Here is a 20,054-nt window from a genome sequence, read left to right on the forward strand (position 1 = left end):
GAAGGACGCTTTTAAGTGTTTCCCGCAAGCAATGTGTTAAAATTAGACAACTACTGGCAAGTTTTTGATTGTTTATCCGGGTTTGAATATTCAAAATTTCATATGCAAATCTCAGATGTACCCATTGTGCATACATTTTGTATGTCATAGTATGAAATACATATTTTATAAAGAATATTGAAATATTTTGTTTTATATTATTTTTATCAGTGTATGTACTGTAAAGTGTTTGTTGCATTTCCAATGTATATGAAGACTTCATGAAATAAAACAAATTTATATTTAATACACTTGTTTCAATGGTTTATAACACTTTATTCTATATGTAATATGTAAAATTTAATACTAAAACAAACAAAAATATAAATTACATTCATTAAAATTGGCTTCACCTAAAAGGTAGAATTTGGCTAAGCTAAAATTATATTTTTATATCAAATAACATTCATATTTGTTAATATTATCTACGCTTAAATATATCAGTTTCAAAATAAGCTAGAATTAGATTTTTTACAATAAATAAAGTTACAGAGACTGTAAGTAGTATGTGAATTAAATTAATATCAAGGAAAAATATTTCCATTCCACACATATCGCTCACTCCTTTCAAGAACGTCATAAATCAAAAATCGTCAATTTTCAGTTGTGCATGTTTTCGGAATGCCCAAAAAATTTATAATATCCCAGCAAAAGAGGCATATTTTTAACTTAATATTTACCCGCTACAGGGCAGAAAATGTTGTTTTTGCATTTTGAAGAAAATGGATTGTTTAATTATTTTTATAAATAAATTAAATATTTTACAAATGTAGAAAAAATCTTCAGGTTTTACCTAAAAAGATCTGTTGCACAGTAAAAAGTTCAATAAGTGGCTTGATATTTATTTTTAATACATTGTGTTATATTTTTAAACTTTAAAATCGTTCTCCTGAAAAATCAAGTATTTTGATTTATGACGTTCTTGAAAGGAGTGAGCGATATATTACATAATGTTGTTTATTAGCTATAAATTCAATGTGGAGATTTAAAAAAAAATGGAACCATCCAGACTCCCTCACTCCGTACGGCCGACCCCAAGGTAGATGTTTCCTGAGCAGACCACCAAAGAGATAGATCAACATCTGGGAATCGGCATCGCAGGAGGCTAATCCCTCTTAAAAACAGGCCACAAGGCGTAGGTGTAGACCAAGCAGAAGAAGAAGAAAAAAAACAGTATATTGTAATACATTTGTGATTTTTTTTATGGGTATGTTAGAATATGTACAGTTCAAAGTTTTTATTTATTTATTTATTTTTACTAGAATCGTAAAAATAATTTTGATCGTTTGAGGAATTTGTGGTCTTATATTATTACCTATATGAACATCAATATCAAAACAGGGTGAGTGTAATCTGTGTGCTTCTATTTACGGTAAGACTATTCACTTAATAATTTATTTAAACAGGAAAGCGACACATCTCTACTTGTTCCATATAATTCAAAGTAAAACTAAAAATCCTTTAAAAGTTTTATAAAAATGTTATAAGTATATAATTTCTCAATCAGTCCTCTGCGTATCACATTCAATGTCATCATCGTCATCCGATTATTTAAAAAAATCATGAATTATATTACGGTCAAATGTGGCACCTCGTTGGCTCATGTAAGCTTTGAAAGAGTTTAATATTTAAAATGGCTATATCTAATTATCAAATATAACCCCAAACAGTCTTCTAAAATAGATGTGGTTATGTTATTCAAACTTTTTCGAAAGTTTATTTTTTTCTTAAAAATATTTTTTTTTTCTGCTAAAAAAACCAAGAGAATTTTATCATAAAAAAAATTACAGTAGAACTCCAATTATCCGAATCAGTTAGGTCCTATTATTCGAATGAGGTCCGATCCTAATCGGACCTCATTCGAATAATAGGATTTTCCAAAAAAAGGTTTATTAAAATTAATTACTATGTATAATGTTAAACTTGTGTCCGACCCATCATGACGTATGGAATCGAAAGTAGAGCAGACACCGCTGCCACAAAAAACGCGCTTAGAGTGTCAGAAATGAAGACTCTGAGAAGCATAACAGGCAAGAGTCTTCAAGATAGATTGAGAAATGCCAAGATCAGGGAAATATGCGAGATCGAAGATGTCGTTAGGTGGGGAAGGCAACGAAGAAGACAATGGTATGCGCATGTGAGGAGAATGGAACCATCCAGACTCCCCCACATCGCATTGTACGGCCAACCCCATGGTAGACGACTCCCGGGCAGACCACCAAAGAGATGGGCCGATAGCTGGGAATCGACGTCGCAGGAGGCTAATCCCTCTTAAAAACAGGCCGTAAGGCCTGTAATAAGAAGAAGAAGAAGAAGAAGAGTATAATGTTGAAAATGGGAGAAATAACTATTTGTAAAGAAAAAGAGCTTTCAATTAATAAAGGCCCAACGTATGATAAATCTCAACTTAATTTTCATTAAATCCATATTGTAACTTTTGATGTAATTGAATTTTTTGCCTAAAATTCTGTTTTGTATTGAAAAAATTAGTTTTTCTACAAAATATTTTTTTTTTAAAGTTTTTGAAAAGAAAAGAGTCAGAAAAGGTAAGAGGAGTTAAAAAATATATAATTTTTTTTTTCAAAATATATAGTTAAAAAAAAAGACAAATTCTAATATATATTCTAAAAAAATCCACGCAGTCCCCATGTGCGGCTTCTTTTGAATTGGATTGTCGCAAACAACCGAATACTTTCCCTTAAATAAAATGGCAATACTTTTACATGTTAAGCGTATAAGTTCGGTATGTACTTACCTTACTGCAATGACTTTCATTTAAAGTAAGCTCGGCTGTCCAAACTCAAAACACAGTAAGGGACATTTTTTTTGTAGTACGTTTTTTTGCATTTTTGGACTAAGTAGATTCTACTTAGTCCAAAAATGCAATAAAACGCACTACAAAAAAAATGTCCCTTACTGTGTTTTAAGTTTTGACAGCCGAGCTGTTTGATTGCCATTATCTGTTTTGGGAGAGCCAAGTCAGCCTCACTTATGAGAAATTGCATGTGGTCACATTCAGGCTGACAATCATTATTTTACAAATATAATTTTGATCTTTTTTTGCGGTATGTTTCTGTCAAAATTTCTTTTTCTGATATCCTGAAAGTGAGTCTGAGTTCAGATAATTGGGTTTCCACTGTATTTATCATTCTATTAATAACTCTAGTAGAAACATAATTTATATTTGAAGCACTAACTTTGTGATTTTCCATTTTAAGTAAAATGTAACTTTGTTTTAACATCACTCTAAATATTTTATTATTACTTAATTATAATGTCTACCGGTTTCGAAGCTAACTGCTTCTTTATCAAGACTGATTAATACTATTAGTGTTAACAGTATTAATCAGTATTGATAAAGAAGCGGTTAGCTTCGAAACCGGTAGACATTATAATTAAGTTATAATAAAATATTTATAGTGATATTAAAAGAAAGTTACATTTTAATTATAACTGGTAGAAACAATTTTTTATAACAATTTATGATATGAATTATGCAAAGTAAATGCAGCTGCAATTATAATAATTTCATATTATAAGTGTCTCAACTGGGAAGAAGCATTCTATCATTTTATTTATATGAAAGAAGATGGAAGTCTGAGCAATCCAGGACTTACAACTTGGCATTTAGTTTGCTTAACTGATCACTATATACATTTCTATAACGTCCACCATTCTGCCTATTATTGTATATCCATATTGCAAAATAGCAAAATAATTATGTTCATACACTTACTAAATCACAATTCATATATCGCTCACTCCTTTAAACAACGTCATATATCAAAAATCGTCAATTTTCAGTTGTGCATGTTTTCGGAATGCCCAGAAAATGTACTATATCCCAGCAAAAGCGGCATATTTTAAACTTATTAGTTATCCACTACACGGCAGAAAGTGTTGTTTTTGCATTTTGAAGAAAAGGTATTGTTTAATATTTTTTTTTGAAATATACGAAATATTATTCAAATGGAAAAAAAAACCTTCAGGTTTTACCTAAAAAGATCTGTTGCACAGTAAAAAGTTTAATAAGTGGCTTGATATTTATTTTTGATACATTTCATTATATTTTTAAACTTTTAAAACGATCTCTTGAAAAATCAAGTTTTTTGATATATGACGTTGAAAAGAGTGAGCAATATGTGACCATGCATACAAATTTGTAGGCGTTTCTTTGTTTTTTTTTTTACAATATTGTAAAGAAAAATAATATATGTATATGTAATTCAACAAATCATTTTCGTAAATCTTCCTAATCACTATACTTTAACACATCTATTCTAAATTGAGTAAAACCTATGTTTCATAAAATCCTACTAACTATTGGTGTTTTATAACTGGTAAAAGTATTATGTATGTATATTTAAAATCTAACAATTAAACAGTGTTAATGTTGAATATATTTAAAACACTGATGAGTACAATATTTTTATTGTTGATATCTCAGTGCAGATGAGAAATTATTGAGGTGGAAATATGGAAGTCTGGGTATTTACAGGGCTTATGAACTGTCAATGGTTGAATAAGTGATTGCTTTACACACTGTGTAACATATAACATTTTAAATTTAACATTATATTCTAGTACGTGAAATAATACAGAGAATAATTTCTTTGAAGAATATTAAGATTTCCACTTTAATTATTCAACTCTTTTTATGGCATAAAGTTAGCACTGAATTTTTTTTGAAAATGTAAAGACATATTTTGTAATTTTGAATATATAAAACAATTTCAATTTGAGCAATATATGTAGTTGGCTGTCAAGCATAGAATGGGGAATGTTACACAGTGTATGAATCAATAACTTAAGTGATAACTTAAACCAGCCAACAATAAGTCGTAAGTTTACTCTCATAATCCTATCTCAATTACCTCTTCATCTGTGTTCAGATATCAATGAAATCTAGGTAACTACGTTGTGGGAGTCAAAATCAATAATTTCAACACTGCTTCAAATGCTTTCAATTTATAATAATGATAATTCTTGAGAATATTTTCTGATTTGAGAATATAATATTTTTATCCATTATAATATTTTTTAATGTATTAAAAAAAAACTTTTACATTTTGCAAACTTATTTTTTAAAATTCTAGTATACGTATGTCATGGATTACAACAATTATTGATTCAAGATTTATTAAAATATATCTGCCTAAAACGTTAAACTTACCAAGTTGCTTATTCCTAATTTTTTTTTATGGAATAACAGATGTGCGAGACTAAAAGGCGGGATATTGATGGCCACAAGTTGATAGCTTGTAGCAGATATTTGTCGTAAAATGACTTATGCATACGTTATAAATGTAATTATTATTATTTTATTTCAATATAAGTACAGTGAAACCTCTACCTATCGTTTTAAAAGGGACCTATTGAAATGAATGAACTATGAATGCGGGATCAACACACAAGGATATACAATCGAGTAAAAATATCATCCTCCCAATCTGCATAACCATTGGTAGGTTAAAATTCTAAAAATAATAGAAGTTTTAGATGTAAATAAATGTATTTATTTTTCAAAAATAACAAGACTTAACATAACCAAAAAACATGAAAGTTTATTAAATTGTTAATAATCTGTGATTGACATTTGTTTTGTTACTGTTTTATTTCCATAAGTCAACAGTATATTTTCAGTTTTGCATATAATATTTTTTCGGCATCAGTTATTGAATGTGTGCCGTAGAGTTTTCAATTCTGTCCAGGCAGCGGCTTCCCTTCATAATATCGACCTCTTCTGCTGTATCCGTCAACCTTGTGTCACACAAGCTTTCAATAGTTTCTATACCATACGTTGGAATATTGTCATCAAATGTAACAAATTGAGGAGAATGTAAAAAACAGACAAAATATATTGAATATGCAGCGTAATTCAAACGATTAATGCAGTGAAATGGTGATAGAGTTACGATCAATGCGATATATTATTGTATGAAATGAATTCGGGGTAGAAAAAATAAATGATAAATCCGGAAAAACGATTATTCGAAGAATGATAGATAGAGGTTTCATTGTATAAACAGTTTCTGACAGACATGTTTCTTTTCTGTAATAGTCTAATACATACTTATTTTATCATTTAGTATTTTGGCTTTGTTTTAAAAGAACTCAAATATACAAGGTGTCAACTTATGACCATCGATATATTTACGATGATAATAACATACTTACAAATAATATTTTATAAAAATCCTTATTTTATGATTAAAAAAATATATAATTTTGTTTCAAATTCTTGGGAGTAAAAAGTTATTTGTTTTTTTTTAAATCATTAATTGCATTTTTTGAACATTGGTACTATGATATAATCACAAATATTATACATTTTCTACAAAAATTGCTTCACAAAACTATTTTTGTGTAAGGTACATAATTATTCAGGTATAATAGTTATAAATAAAAAATGACATAATTTTATTTAGCGTTCGTGTGTCGTCAAAAGAATACCAACTAGCTGGTCACGTCAGCATTGACTTAAGATCAATTATTAACTTAAAATGCGTGATGTTGAAACAATTATAGCTAGGGTTAGTCCTTGATTAAATTTACTCACGAATTTGATGTCGAATCACAGGACTAACCGACGTCAGACGCCTGAATGGAAGTTTAACTCTAACTATATTTACAAAAAAACTTTTACAATATATTGTGATAGGAACTAAGTATATTGGTTTAATTTGATTTTATTAATACCTTACTTTGATTAAATTACTACTCTATTTCAGTTAACTATTTATTATTATTATTCATATTTTTTAATGTAATATTTCTTGGCAGGGGACATACAGGGGTTTTACAAGTTCTTTAACCGCCCTACCTTTGGGTTATTAAAAAAAGTAGGTATAAAATCCTCGGGGGTTTTTCCCAAACATTTCTCAAAATTATACTCATTTATAATGTACCAGATAATTTTTTTAAACAATAAACCAATTTATGACCTTTTTTATGTCCTTTACAAATCGGAGGTTCTCAACATAAGATGTAGGTGGATAATTTTTTGAAATAATTTTATATTGATTTTTTTTACAAATACATTTTGTATTGATTGTAAAATATCAATCGACATAATCTCGACATATTCCGCAAAGAGGTAGCCAGCAATATTGACCTCGAAATACTAAACGCGTCATATGACGTATTCGTATGCATAGGACGAATACAAACAATCTGATGTAACACAAATGTTTCTGTGGTTGCGGGTATACCTTTTTGTACGTGAACATACGGGATACTGCTTACATCCAGGCTATCGCCTAGTATAATATTGGTATCGTCCTAATATACAGGACGTATCATGTATGTTCATATGGGCAGGGCGGTTAGGTCACTTTAATCTAAGCTTAAATTTAAATTCATAAACAAAATAAGTGATTAAAATAGTTTCAGCACAATATACTTTCCGACAGATTACTATCTTAATTTGAGTATTTTATTGAAGTCATGTTAATTATATATATGTTTATAGTATTATTTTTTTTAGTATCTTTATGCTTTATCAGCTTGTCTGATTTTAGTAACTAAACTGATGTTTCTGCAGAGCTACATTTCTTAGTATCTCTTTTGTCACTCCAGCAGTCCTTTAATCGATTCGAATCACTCTGTAAAAACATTTAAATATATAGTTAAATAAAAAAAAATACTATTCAGAATTTTAACAAAATCTCCTTTGTAATAGTGAAATAAACATGCTGTATAAAAAAAGAAACAAGATTTTGAGGAAAATAATTTGTAAGGGTTACAATATTATCAACTAAGGAACAACACATTTAAATTAGTGATGTGACTATTATAAGCAAAAAAATAATAAAACAAAAATTACATTACCACCATATGTTTTATCAATAACAAGTTTTGTTAACCACTTGATGCTTTTGAACGAGCAGTGGTCGCAGATGGCGCATGTATCGTATCACGCTAACCCAAGCACTGCTTGCGTGTTTCGACTTGTTTGCGTTAAGGTGGGGATTGACCGGAGCATTTTGTTATAACGTAACATTGGCGGCGAGCATCCGACTTCGGATGGAGCGCTCGGAATGAGCTGAGAGCAGCCTGGCTCGCTGTGCTGACTATACACGAATGGTCGCATCGTAAAGTGTTACGTTACGACGAAATGACTCCGGTCCTTAACTCATAAGATGAACAATCAAACTGAGCTTGCCAGTTGCCCTTCACGCTTTTTATTAGAATTTATCGAAATTCCTCAATAAATGACATTTAAAAAAAAAAAATTGGTTTTTTAAAAAAAAAACATACTAATAAAATTATACTTTTTTATGTTAAGATTTTTTTTTACAACTTTTATAGCTTTTGTTTTTTTTTTAATTGGAAAACTTTTAAATTATGTTAACTATTTAAATCAAAAAATAAAATAACCTGATATTTTTAATTCTATTTTTGTGACAAAAAAAACTGAGTATTAAGTGGCACATTTAACATAATATAATTAATAATTGGGGTTTGGAATGAAGTATAACCAGAGTAAAACTTTGTTTCATGAAATTCTCACTCCATTATGTAGCAAGTCGGGCCCCAGTGTATAATATTTCATGCCTTTTAACATATATACATACATCAATGGGTACATCTATCAAAATTAGGAAATCATGCTTTAGGAATATATGTTTTTCTCTCTCGTAGTTTGTAAACAGATCTGTGTGCTAATTTTTTATAATGGCAATTATTATGTTATTAGTAGTAGTTAATTATAATTTAATCAATTTCTAACTAATCCGATGTCAAGTTTGAAAACTAACGGATTGTTTTATTTGGTTTTAACTATTTTAATTAATTCTTTTTGTTTGTTTGTTTATAATATTGATACAGCATATCATTTACAGATCTTAAATTGATATGCTGTATCATATAATATTATTTACAGATCTTAAATTGATATGCTGTATCATATAATATTATTTACAGATCTTAAATTGATATGCTGTATCATATAATATTATTTACAGATCTTAAATTGAATCTAGACATTCTAATTTAAGCAATGATAATATTATTTATTTTCTCTCTCAACGTTTGGTTTTATAAACGCCTTTAAGACAAATCATGCACAGCACAACATAAATATAAAATCTTAAAAAACATTAATTTATATGAGTTATGTATTTATAATTATTTATACACTCATATATTTGTTTTTATTTGTCTTTTAATGCACACTGTTTAAGTAGGTGCATCAAGACGGAATGTTAGTCTTATCCCAGAATCTTCATTTAGAAAAATCCAGAAAATACTATTTTTTTACTACCGAAATGTTTGTGACGTCTTTTTTTTGTCTCAAGTCTTTATGACAGAATTCGAAAAATAATTGAAATGAATATTTAAATCATATTAAAAAATCTCAAGATTTGCTTGTTGATAAATGAAAATATTTCAGTTTAGTCATAGTTTAATAATAAAAATGCTTTGAATGATTGGAAATGTGCGGTTTTGTTTTTAATATTCACATAATATTTTGAAAATCGTTCTAGATGATTCCAAAACTTTTTGTTAATGTCAATAACATGCTGATTTGGAATCAAATGCCTGGTACTATTATGTTAAAATTTCTTAAGTGCTACATAAGAAATTAAGTCATACATAACATATTGTTATGTTGTTACCGCTCCATAGATTAAATAAAGTAGCCAACTGCTGCAGCAAATACACTTTCAGGTGTGTTACTGAATTTTCCTTGGCAAACCCAACCGAATATTCAGCAGCATTTGTAAGAAGCGTTAATTGACTGATATTCTGTCTGTATGCACCCACCCTTAAATATCTTTTTACATTAGGTGCCAGTTATTGTGTTATTGCTATTCATAGATTTTGATGTTAATATCAAGAAATTCTTCTATCCGAAATCTATGATTTACTCAAAGGTAATATGCATCGAGGTATAATATATAAATGCATATTTCAGCACTGCTGTGCAATTCTTGACGCATCTATTTTTTGGTGATTTTTCTACATTTGTTTGTGTTAACAATTAATTGCAGAATACTTTTATGAATTTCTTCTACAAAATAACCACTTTTATTGAAAGCTGTGAAGATATAAGGGAGAAATGAATGATTTAACTTTTTACTGTTTAAAAGACAGGAAACACTGCAAACGGAGTGACATCACTGTGTGGTGTTCTTTGCATGTACTTGTACTTTGTGTACTTTGCAGTCACGTAGCATCATGATGATTTAGCTGTGTATATCGCAGGAAGTAAAGAAAGTGTTTAGTATCAATGTTGTTATAAAATCATTGAGTAATTATATTAAAGAGATTACTTGAATGGTCTTAGTAATAATTTGTGAGCAATAAAAATAATAAAAAGTAAAAAAAAAACTCACTCCCCAGATACAGTTTTGTCAGCAGAAACTCACTCCCGGACAGGTTATGGGCTGATTATAAAACCACCAAACACGATAACTGGCACCTACAGTTTGTCTATACACCGAGACTTTGAATAAGGCGGGGAAAAGTGATTACTTAGCGGTATTATTTTAGCGGGTCCTACTTATATTATACACATTTTCTACTTGCCTTCTCTAGTCACATTGATAGGAAGTGTAACAATAAAGTGCACGGATGGACACAACATTCGGATGCTAAGGGGTGCTACATAGTGTATCGCTGTGTGACGTGCGGGTACTTGTGGCATTCTCTCTTCTTCCAGCGTTCCTCCTTATTAAAACCTCGAATCAGAAGTGTTCTTTCCCACCTTTATGGTGATTGGAAAATCATCTTCTTCTTCTTCAGGCATTGTCGATAAGCGCTTATCCACCTCCGACTGCACGTCCTTAGTTAGCTTTTTTAGCTTTGATCTGAAATCATTTCACATAACTTAGCATATACAGTGGTGTGCTTTTATATAATTTATTCAGACAATTTAGTTTTAAAATACAGCTAAATTAATACAAAAACACATTTAAATTCATAGTGAAACATAAAAAAAAACACTGAATAAAAAAACACTAATAATTGATTGGTTTAATTTCCATGTGAAATAGCTAAATACAGTAGAACCCCTATAATCTGTCACCTTTGGGATTGGAAGTATAGTTGGAATGTAAAGAAAGGTCGGATTATCACAAAATACACATTCGTAATAAAATAAACAATCTCTGAACTTGAATGACTGTAGGTATTATTCTCCACACTACAAACATTACAAAGAACCGCACAAAAGCTGTTATTATTATTGAAAATAGCAAAACAATAATACATTCATATAAAAATTTGAGTTAGCCTAAAGTAAAGTATGTATTTCACATAGAAAAAAGGAAGTTAAAGATTTTTGTTTAGAATATGAAATTCTAGACTTAGCAGCTCTTAAAGCACAGTTGGATCAACTGTAGTGGCGGACCAGCCGAGGGCTTCTAAGGGTTCTACTGTATTATTATTCTGATGATTTTTTTATGTGGTTCTTACATCTTTTGATTCAATTACTTTTCAACTTTATTTATATTCAAATTGTTTTGATATTTGACACTATAATGCAAATTTAATCATTGGAAAGCAGAGAATAACCAGATTGCGAATATTAAATATCTTATAAGTCTACAGAGTATGATTTAAAAATATGTGAATACAATATAAAGATATGTAGACTATCAGTAGGCCATACATAGTTTTGTCTAATATATAAATACATAAATGTGTTCTGCTTAAATTGTTCACTATTTTATTTTGTTTTCAGTTAAATTCGAATTGAAATTTTACTCACTTTTATACCTATTTATACATACATACTCTCAGGAGTGAAATAAGACTGCTTATAGAGATGTTTCAGACATAGTCCACTTATCCGAAGGTTCGTCATTAACAATAATCGAAGTTTTGCTAAATGAAAAATTACTAGTACATGAATATGATTCATTATTGGTGCTTTTAATATTACCATAGAAAATGTTGTTGATCATGAGCATTTGGTTCCACACAATTATAATATCGAGATGGCAATCCTAACTTATTGGATGATACATCGCTCACTCCTTTCAAGAACGTCATAAATCAAAAATCGACAATTTTCAGTTGTGCATGTTTTCGGAATGCCCAGAAAATGTACTATATCCCAGCAAAAGAGCCATATTTTAAATTTAATATTTACCCGCTACAGGGCAGAAAATGTTGTTTTTGCATTTTGAAGAAAAGGTATCGTTTAATTATTTTTTTTAATAAACTTAATATTTTTCAAATGGAGAAAAAACCTACAGCTTTTACCTAAAAAGATCTGTTGCACACTAAAAAGTTTAATAAGTGGCTTGATATTTATTTTTAATACATTGTGTTATATTTTTAAACTTTAAAAACGTTCTCCTGAAAAATCAAGTTTTTTGATTTATGACGTTCTTGAAAGGAGTGAGCGACATGTAAAATCAGTGCATTTTTTAAATTATAATTTAAGAAAATATCACACACTTAGTATTGTATTCTAAAATACATCAATCAAAGATATATTTATTTTAGATTTGACATATTTGCTGGTTTTAGATCGCCTCAATAAGTATTTAGTTTTACACTGTTTATTCAATTGTATAAGAGTAATCTTTCTCTCTCTCTCTTTCTCTTTTTCTTATTAAATGGTGTTTTGACCTGCCTCCATAGTACAGTGGTTAGTTTGTTTGACTGTTGTACTGGAGGGCCTGGGTTTGATTAAACATAATTGATTTTCCACTCTTACTAAATATTACTCTAGATCAAAGGTGGCCAACCCGCGGCCCGCAGCTCCTTTACGTGCGGCCCGCATGTATGACATAAACATGTATGACAATTATTTTTTTAAAAATATTGTGTCCTTCAGAATATATTTTAAATCATATTTAAGTTAATAAAACAAATCCATTTTCTTTTATTACATGAAACGCATATATTCTGAGGAAAAGAAACTCAAATCTTGCACTGAGTGACCATTGATAAATTGGTTTTATTTCAAATAAAATTCGTAATATTGTTTGATTTATGTGTCTTAATTAATAATTTTGATTGATAAACATGTTTATTACTATACGGATACATTTTTTGTTGGTTAAATGTAAGTTTTCTTCTCACATCTGGTTGTAGTGATTTTTTTTTCAATTACCCTTATTGTACTTTCTGATTACCTCTGCATTCAAATTATTTATAATACTTACAAAAAATAAAAAAAATATGTTAATTAAAATAATTTTTTAAATATTACTGTCTGTTTTTTCCTGTGTCTGTATTTTTAAGTATTGCTGTCTGTATTTTTACTGTATTTTCCCTAATGAAAATTTTAGGTCATCGATGCGGCCCGGGGTGCAATTTGGGTTGGCCAGGCCTGATCTAGATTGCTACGGAACACAGAACTAACCATCTTGCTTTCATGTAATCAACAATAATAAAAAAAAACACTGCTTCGAAATGATATGCAGTGCTTTATGCCTCATAGGGTGCGGAAATGGGGCTTTATTTTATTTTCTCCTTTAAATGCTTAAATATTTTCGAATAAATATATTTATTTATAATTATTAATATTATTTGTTATTAAGTACTTTTTATCTCTAAGGAATTTTCCTGGCCGGATTAACGTCAGTCAACAAACATATAAAAATTAACACACTTTTTTGATTGTAAACAATGAAAATATATTTTTTTTTGCTGCCTAAAGAAAAAGGTTGGCCATCTCTGATATTTATATTGAAATAAATTTCATTGAAACGTTGGGGAAATTTCTTGAAATACTTACACATTGATCTTGGGACTTTTCTTTTCGGGTTTGTCACCTTTCGGTACCAGAAGTGCTTTGGAATTATTGCTATTGTTCACTTGTTTCCAAATGGCTGTTTTGTTCACTTCTTCCGTAATGTTGATCGATGTTATCGGGATTTTCATGATATTCCCATTTGCCAGAGGGATTTGCAAATTCCCCGGGAATAGTGGAGGGTTTCCGCAATTCATATCCTGTGGATATATTTTTTTTATGTCATGTATTCAAACTCAACTTTTCCAAGAGTTTAATTATTTGTTTTTTACTTATATCATTGGCATTGGTTTTATTGATCAATTCCTACTTTTTACAACACATAAGCTAAATCATAAAATAAATTACATACAATATACAATATATACATAATACATACATATTTATTGGAGTTGGAATGGGTAATACAAATTCACATCAGAAGTTTTTTTTTAAATCACAAGGAACAAGGATCAAGTCCAATTTCTAAATTACCATAACGTAATACACCAAATCGATAATTCATATCAATAATGCGGAAATAAATAAAACATACAATATAAAATACATACTTGACAAAATAAAATAATATCTAGGATGAAATTAATGACATATAAGTTTGCAAATAAATAAATAGAATTATAATGACCTGTGTGTCTATCCATTATCCGTTATTGTGTTTGTGTTATGGTGGGGACTGACCAGAGCCATTTGGTCGTAACGTAACACGTTACGATGCGAGCATTCGTATAGTCAGTACAGCGAGCCATCCATAGTCGGAGAGCAAGCAATGTTACAACGTTACGTTACGACGAAATGCTTCGGTCAGTCCCTACCTTTAGATGAAAGGTAAAAAATAAATAAAACCAAAATGAACATTGAATAAAAATCAACAAAAATTTATTAATTTGGCACAGAACATTGACAAACATTACACATTTTGTATACATACATACATTTTGTATAATACTACAGTGTTTACAAAACTATTAAAAAATCTTAAAATTGACTTAATTTGTTTATAGTTATCATTATGAAATATATTTATTTTAAATAGGAAAAACATTTTAATAACTCCTTTTTTAACATTTCTACCTATTCATAAAGTTCATGAAAAATGGTATTGTGTAATTTGTTCAAACTTAATAAAAAATATTTAAGGTTCTAGAAATAATTTACGTTACAAGACATTTACTTAGGCAATAAGTGAATTCTAAACATTCAATACAATACTGTCATTATGAACATACAATATTATCTACATAAGGCCTCTACAGGTGATATTTTGTAACCAAACTTTCATCCCGCTGACCTGTGGAATTATGGCGTGGAATGTAAAATCCCTTACTAACATATACATTTAAAATATATTAAACATAATAGGGATGAAGCAGAGGAATAAGTTAAGTTTAATAAATGTTATAAATTTGGTTTTTAAATATTACCCTAGATATATTATCATTACATTAGTGCATATCTTCTTAACTATCGATAATTGCTTCTCTCTATTATTAACATTTTGTTCATAAATTATATAATATTGAAATCTGTCCCACCGCATGCCCAGATCTGATACAGAAGCATCTAGGCTTCCTGACAGATCTGCTCTTTCTAAGCAATTTTTTTTTTAACTAAGTTGCGAAATTTATTGGAAATGTGAAACAATATAAAATTGTATCCCGATTTTACTGTGAATTTACATTTAAAAGCCCTTAATATACTGTCACTGCCAATCTAAATAAATACAGGTTTGTAAATCCGTCGCCAAATTTTCTAAAAGTACCCCGGTGCTTAGGCAGTGAAAGGGATTGGTATTTAGTTTAATTAGTCAGCTAGATCCGACTCTAACCTGACGCTGGCCGGTACACAGACGCCCACAACCCTGACCAGCACAGCAGACAGATACGGAACAAATTATATAATAGTATAAACAGTAAACTATGTACCTTAAACGTTTGCAAAGAATCAAATTGGTTGGTTGGAAGATATTGCTTTTTAGCAATAAGCCGGCCAATGTATTATACTTATTTATTTTCTGTACATGAAGTTTAAATAAATAAAATGGATTTTTTTTCTTCGCAAAGTGTGAAATACAAAGCGGAGTGGTTTATCTTTTTTTCCATTAATTTATTTTAACCCTTTCCCCACCTAGATAGTGTATGGCACCATGGCGGATGGATACGGTGACAACTTGATTGTCAATTGTTGATCAATCCTGTTCTCCAAATTTTATACAATAGTGATGACGCTTGAGTCATTCCTTGAAATTCATAGAGTATATTACTTATTTTTGACATCTCATCAAAGATGAAGAAGAATATGGAAGTCTGGGCATTGACGGGGCTGACGACCGTCATAGGCTGGTTAAGTGATCACTTTACACACGTGTAACATTCACCAATTCTACCCGTTATTAACAACCACACTACTCCAATTCTTGGAAGTTCTATATATATAAACCAATTCAGAAACATTGTTCTTGAATCAAAGTCTGGGCATTGACGGGGCTGACGACCGTCATAGGCTGGTTAAGTGATCACTTTACACACGTGTAACATTCACCAATTCTACCCGTTATTAACAACCACACTACTCCAATTCTTGGAAGTTCTATATATATAAACCAATTCAGAAACATTGTTCTTGAATCAAAGTGTGTGTAAAATGATCACTTAAACCAGCCTATGATGGTCGTCAGCCCCGTAAATGCCCAGACATCCATATTCTTCTTCATCTATGATGAGATGTCAAAAAATAATAAGAAAATTAACTCCTATAATTGGAGATAATCCAGATTTGTGAAAAAGTATTTGGACACACTCAAAATGTTGAGTATATTACAAGTATACGGGAAAATAAATGGAGAAGTGATAGTAGATAGTAATGGGAGAGCAGCAATTACAAGATCATTCGGGATTACTGATACACTGCTAATTTGTAGATGTCCTATTGAAGACCACTTTGGTTCCCATTTCAGAGCTAGATTTGAAAGAAACGGAGCACAGTTCCAGGTTGTTTTGGTCCATTCCGAGCAAAAGTGTAAATGCGTATAACCACAGATATTTGTTAATGATACAATTCGGTGTACAAATTCGCTCTGTTTAAACTTTGATAAGCAGTATGCACTGTATATTAAACATAAATTTTATAAGAAGTTTGTAAAAATTCTTTTTTTTTGTAATACATAGTAACATTTATGTTAACTTACAAAATAACTTTGTTATAAAGTCACTTTATATCTTGTGATATTGGATTATGATGTCGACCGGTGTCCAGGTAAATAGCATCTTCTTCATCAAGACTAATTAATTAAGACTGTTTGTAGAGCACAGATGGGGGCTGGACATGTGGCAGCACTGGAGCGCAATATTGCGTTTGCTAGCAAACTAACATTCTCACATCATCTCTCCAGAATTACACTATGTTTATTTTGTTAATTTATTTTATTATATAATACTATGCACTTGTAAACAAAATATGGCTGACTAAGTATTGTACCCACTGCTTAGTCAAGCCGGAGCTAAACTTTTATTATTTTAATTTTAATAATTAACCATTTTGAGGAAGAAGCTGCTTGCTTCAAAATCGGCAGACATTGTAATGTCTAAGCATAATAGCAGAGTTATTTTGTTTGTTATAAAATGGAAATTTACAAAGTTAAATATAAACCATATTAATGTTATATGAAAATTGAATCATATGTACCTTACTTCATTCTCAAGCAAAACAAAATTGCAAATATTAACTGCTCTTTGCACTTACTAAACGAGGATGATCTATGTTTATTTAGATTATTTCTTGATTTTTTATGGAATAAGGTACACACAGAAATGCTTTTTATCATCCTCATAAAATATCAATTAAAAAAACAATGCTTTTCATCTATTGTAAGATTTCAATAATGATTGCAAGAAATTAAAATCCCTTAGTAAAATTTGTGGGTTGAATTTAAAAAAAAACATTTGTTAGGAATCAATTAGTTTTATGACAAACTGTCTGAAATACGACAATACATAAAATGCTGCTACCTAAATAGGAATTTTACATCATTTAACTAGTATTTTTTGTTTTTTATTTATTGTTTTACTTCAAATAGATTATTGAAACCATTGATCTTTGGCAGAATGTTTTGATAAAAGAAACAATTATATAATTTGTTATAGATAACCGCTACAGTTTTCCAAACTGCATTTTAAACAGACAAATATTGACACACCAATTTCTAATCAATGTTTATTTTATTTGAAATCACTATTCTATAAAACTTCTTATACACATTTGAACATATTTGGCTTATTAGAATAACTCAAGCTTAGGCTTGAAGTTAGCTTCGAGTCCTGGAATGTTTGTAGTTTTCAATACACGTCCGAACCTTCATTGGCAACATGGCAGTTTATTTTCAATACAATTTATCGAAATTTTCTGCATTGAATTTGTGTTGGAATATACTCCAATAATCTACCAAGTTATCCAACCACTACCTTTGTTCATCGCACCCACAAATATTCGGAATGTTGTTATCAGCATGTGAACCAAATACATTTGAGAGTGTATGAATCCCATTATAGTATTTTCACTGAACGAAATCGCTAATAATTTAAAGTTGACAGTAATTTTAAATTACAACTATTATATTAATATAAATATCAACCCTTCCAATGCACGCAATGATAAGTTAGAAATTGAAAAATTTTGAATTTGAAAATAATATTTTGTATATTTTATTATTTCTTTTTTCTTCTAAACCCTTATTAACAGCCAATGATGTATGGAGCACTACATTGTATCGATGCAGCGCCATCTTGATCATTAATTATATGAGTGCAACAAAATGAAACCTGTGCTTCACCAATAAAACCAATCATGGGAAATATGACAACAATATTAATGTGAAACCTCATCTGTGTTTATTTTCATCCCACTGGGAATTGAACCCGGGACCTTCAGAATTGTAGTCAAATGCACAACACCTGAATTGCGGAGTGCAATTTATCAGACTTGTTAAATCTTAAGATTAAAAAATAAATAAAACTAAGAACTAAATATTTATAAATCATCTGTAAAATTTCATTTATTACATTTGAACGTAGGAAGGGTCAATATATCAATATCAATTTTTCCTTTTTTATTATACACAGCCCATCTTACATAAGACTATTTGATTATTTATTTAAAATTATGTGCCAATTTTATAACATAAAATGAAATAAAAAATTTTGGAAACATAAAAATATAAAATGGATGTGGAATGATTTGTTATACAATTAAAAATAATTTTATTTATTTTTGAAATATCAGCAGTAATATTCATTCAAAATGTAATTGTTGAGATTTCATTTTGTGAAAACATCCTCATGACATATTTACAAAATGATTTACATGGATTTTTCTTGTATTTACAGGAATTCATGGTGTTGTTCAATTACTTTAACAAAAGAATTGTATTAAATTTACAATGGAAAAAAGTTGTGTACTTTTTATTACAATAAGGTGATTTAAAAGAATCAAGAAAAAAGTTTGCCATGCAATTCTATTAAAAAAAAGGAATTATTTATCTATAATAGAAAAGGTGCTACAAAAATGATTACTGGAGTTATTTTGTATCAATAACCTACGTATATTAAATAAAAATGATCATGCTTCATTAGCAATATCACAAAAACACATTTTACATTTAATTGAATGATTTAATTACATATATCCAAGCAATAATTTTTACGGTCAAAATTTATATTTTTTTTTACAACTCAAGCATACAAAATCTTTTTTTGTCAAATATGTTCAAAGCTACATTAATAATAGTTTATTCTACATATATTACAAAAAATATTAAAATATATTTTATCTACAAATAAAATACAATAATATGCAGGTTTTATCTCTTATACAGAGTTCAATGCAAGTCATAACCTTGACCGAATAATATATTTATAATATTTAATAACCAGTAATGACCTTAGAAGCTTGTATTATGTGTCTATCTAAAAATATGTCTAACTATAATACAATAAAAGCAAATATAAATAATAAAAGTAAAATAAATTTATTTCTCTAAATATAAAGAATTAATGACTGCAATGCGATAATTATTACTATACTATATTTTACTAAGTATATATTGACATATTAATAATTACAATATGGAATGGGTATCAAAATTCTTTTAAGACACGTGGCATGTTTAATTGTGAATTATTTACAATTATCATTTTGGAAAGGCATTTTTGGTAATTGTTTGATATAAATATAGCATTCATCTCATCATATTACGATGAATAATTGGGTAATTGGCAGGATTGTCTATAATACTTAACTATATCAC

The 20,054-nt window shown here is 29.3% G+C and overlaps 1 protein-coding gene across 1 annotated transcript in view; it reads right to left on the reverse strand.

The window, feature by feature from the left end:
- Positions 1–7,451: 7,451 nt before the first annotated feature.
- The window catches only part of Ndae1 (Na[+]-driven anion exchanger 1), an 86,254-nt gene continuing 73,651 nt past the window's right edge, over positions 7,452–20,054 (reverse strand). Inside the window, exons 12-14 of the mRNA XM_088264969.1 lie at positions 13,739–13,953; positions 10,751–10,853; positions 7,452–7,643 (exon numbers count right to left, since the gene is read on the reverse strand). Coding sequence (XP_088121095.1) covers positions 7,563–7,643; positions 10,751–10,853; positions 13,739–13,953 — 399 coding nt within the window. The 3' untranslated portion in view covers positions 7,452–7,562. The remainder of the gene's footprint in view (positions 7,644–10,750; positions 10,854–13,738; positions 13,954–20,054) is intronic.

Source organism: Brachycentrus maculatus, unplaced genomic scaffold, assembly GCF_059751285.1.
Source record: "Brachycentrus maculatus isolate JH-2025_06_01 unplaced genomic scaffold, ASM5975128v1 h1tg000240l, whole genome shotgun sequence".
Lineage (NCBI taxonomy): Eukaryota > Metazoa > Arthropoda > Insecta > Trichoptera > Brachycentridae > Brachycentrus > Brachycentrus maculatus.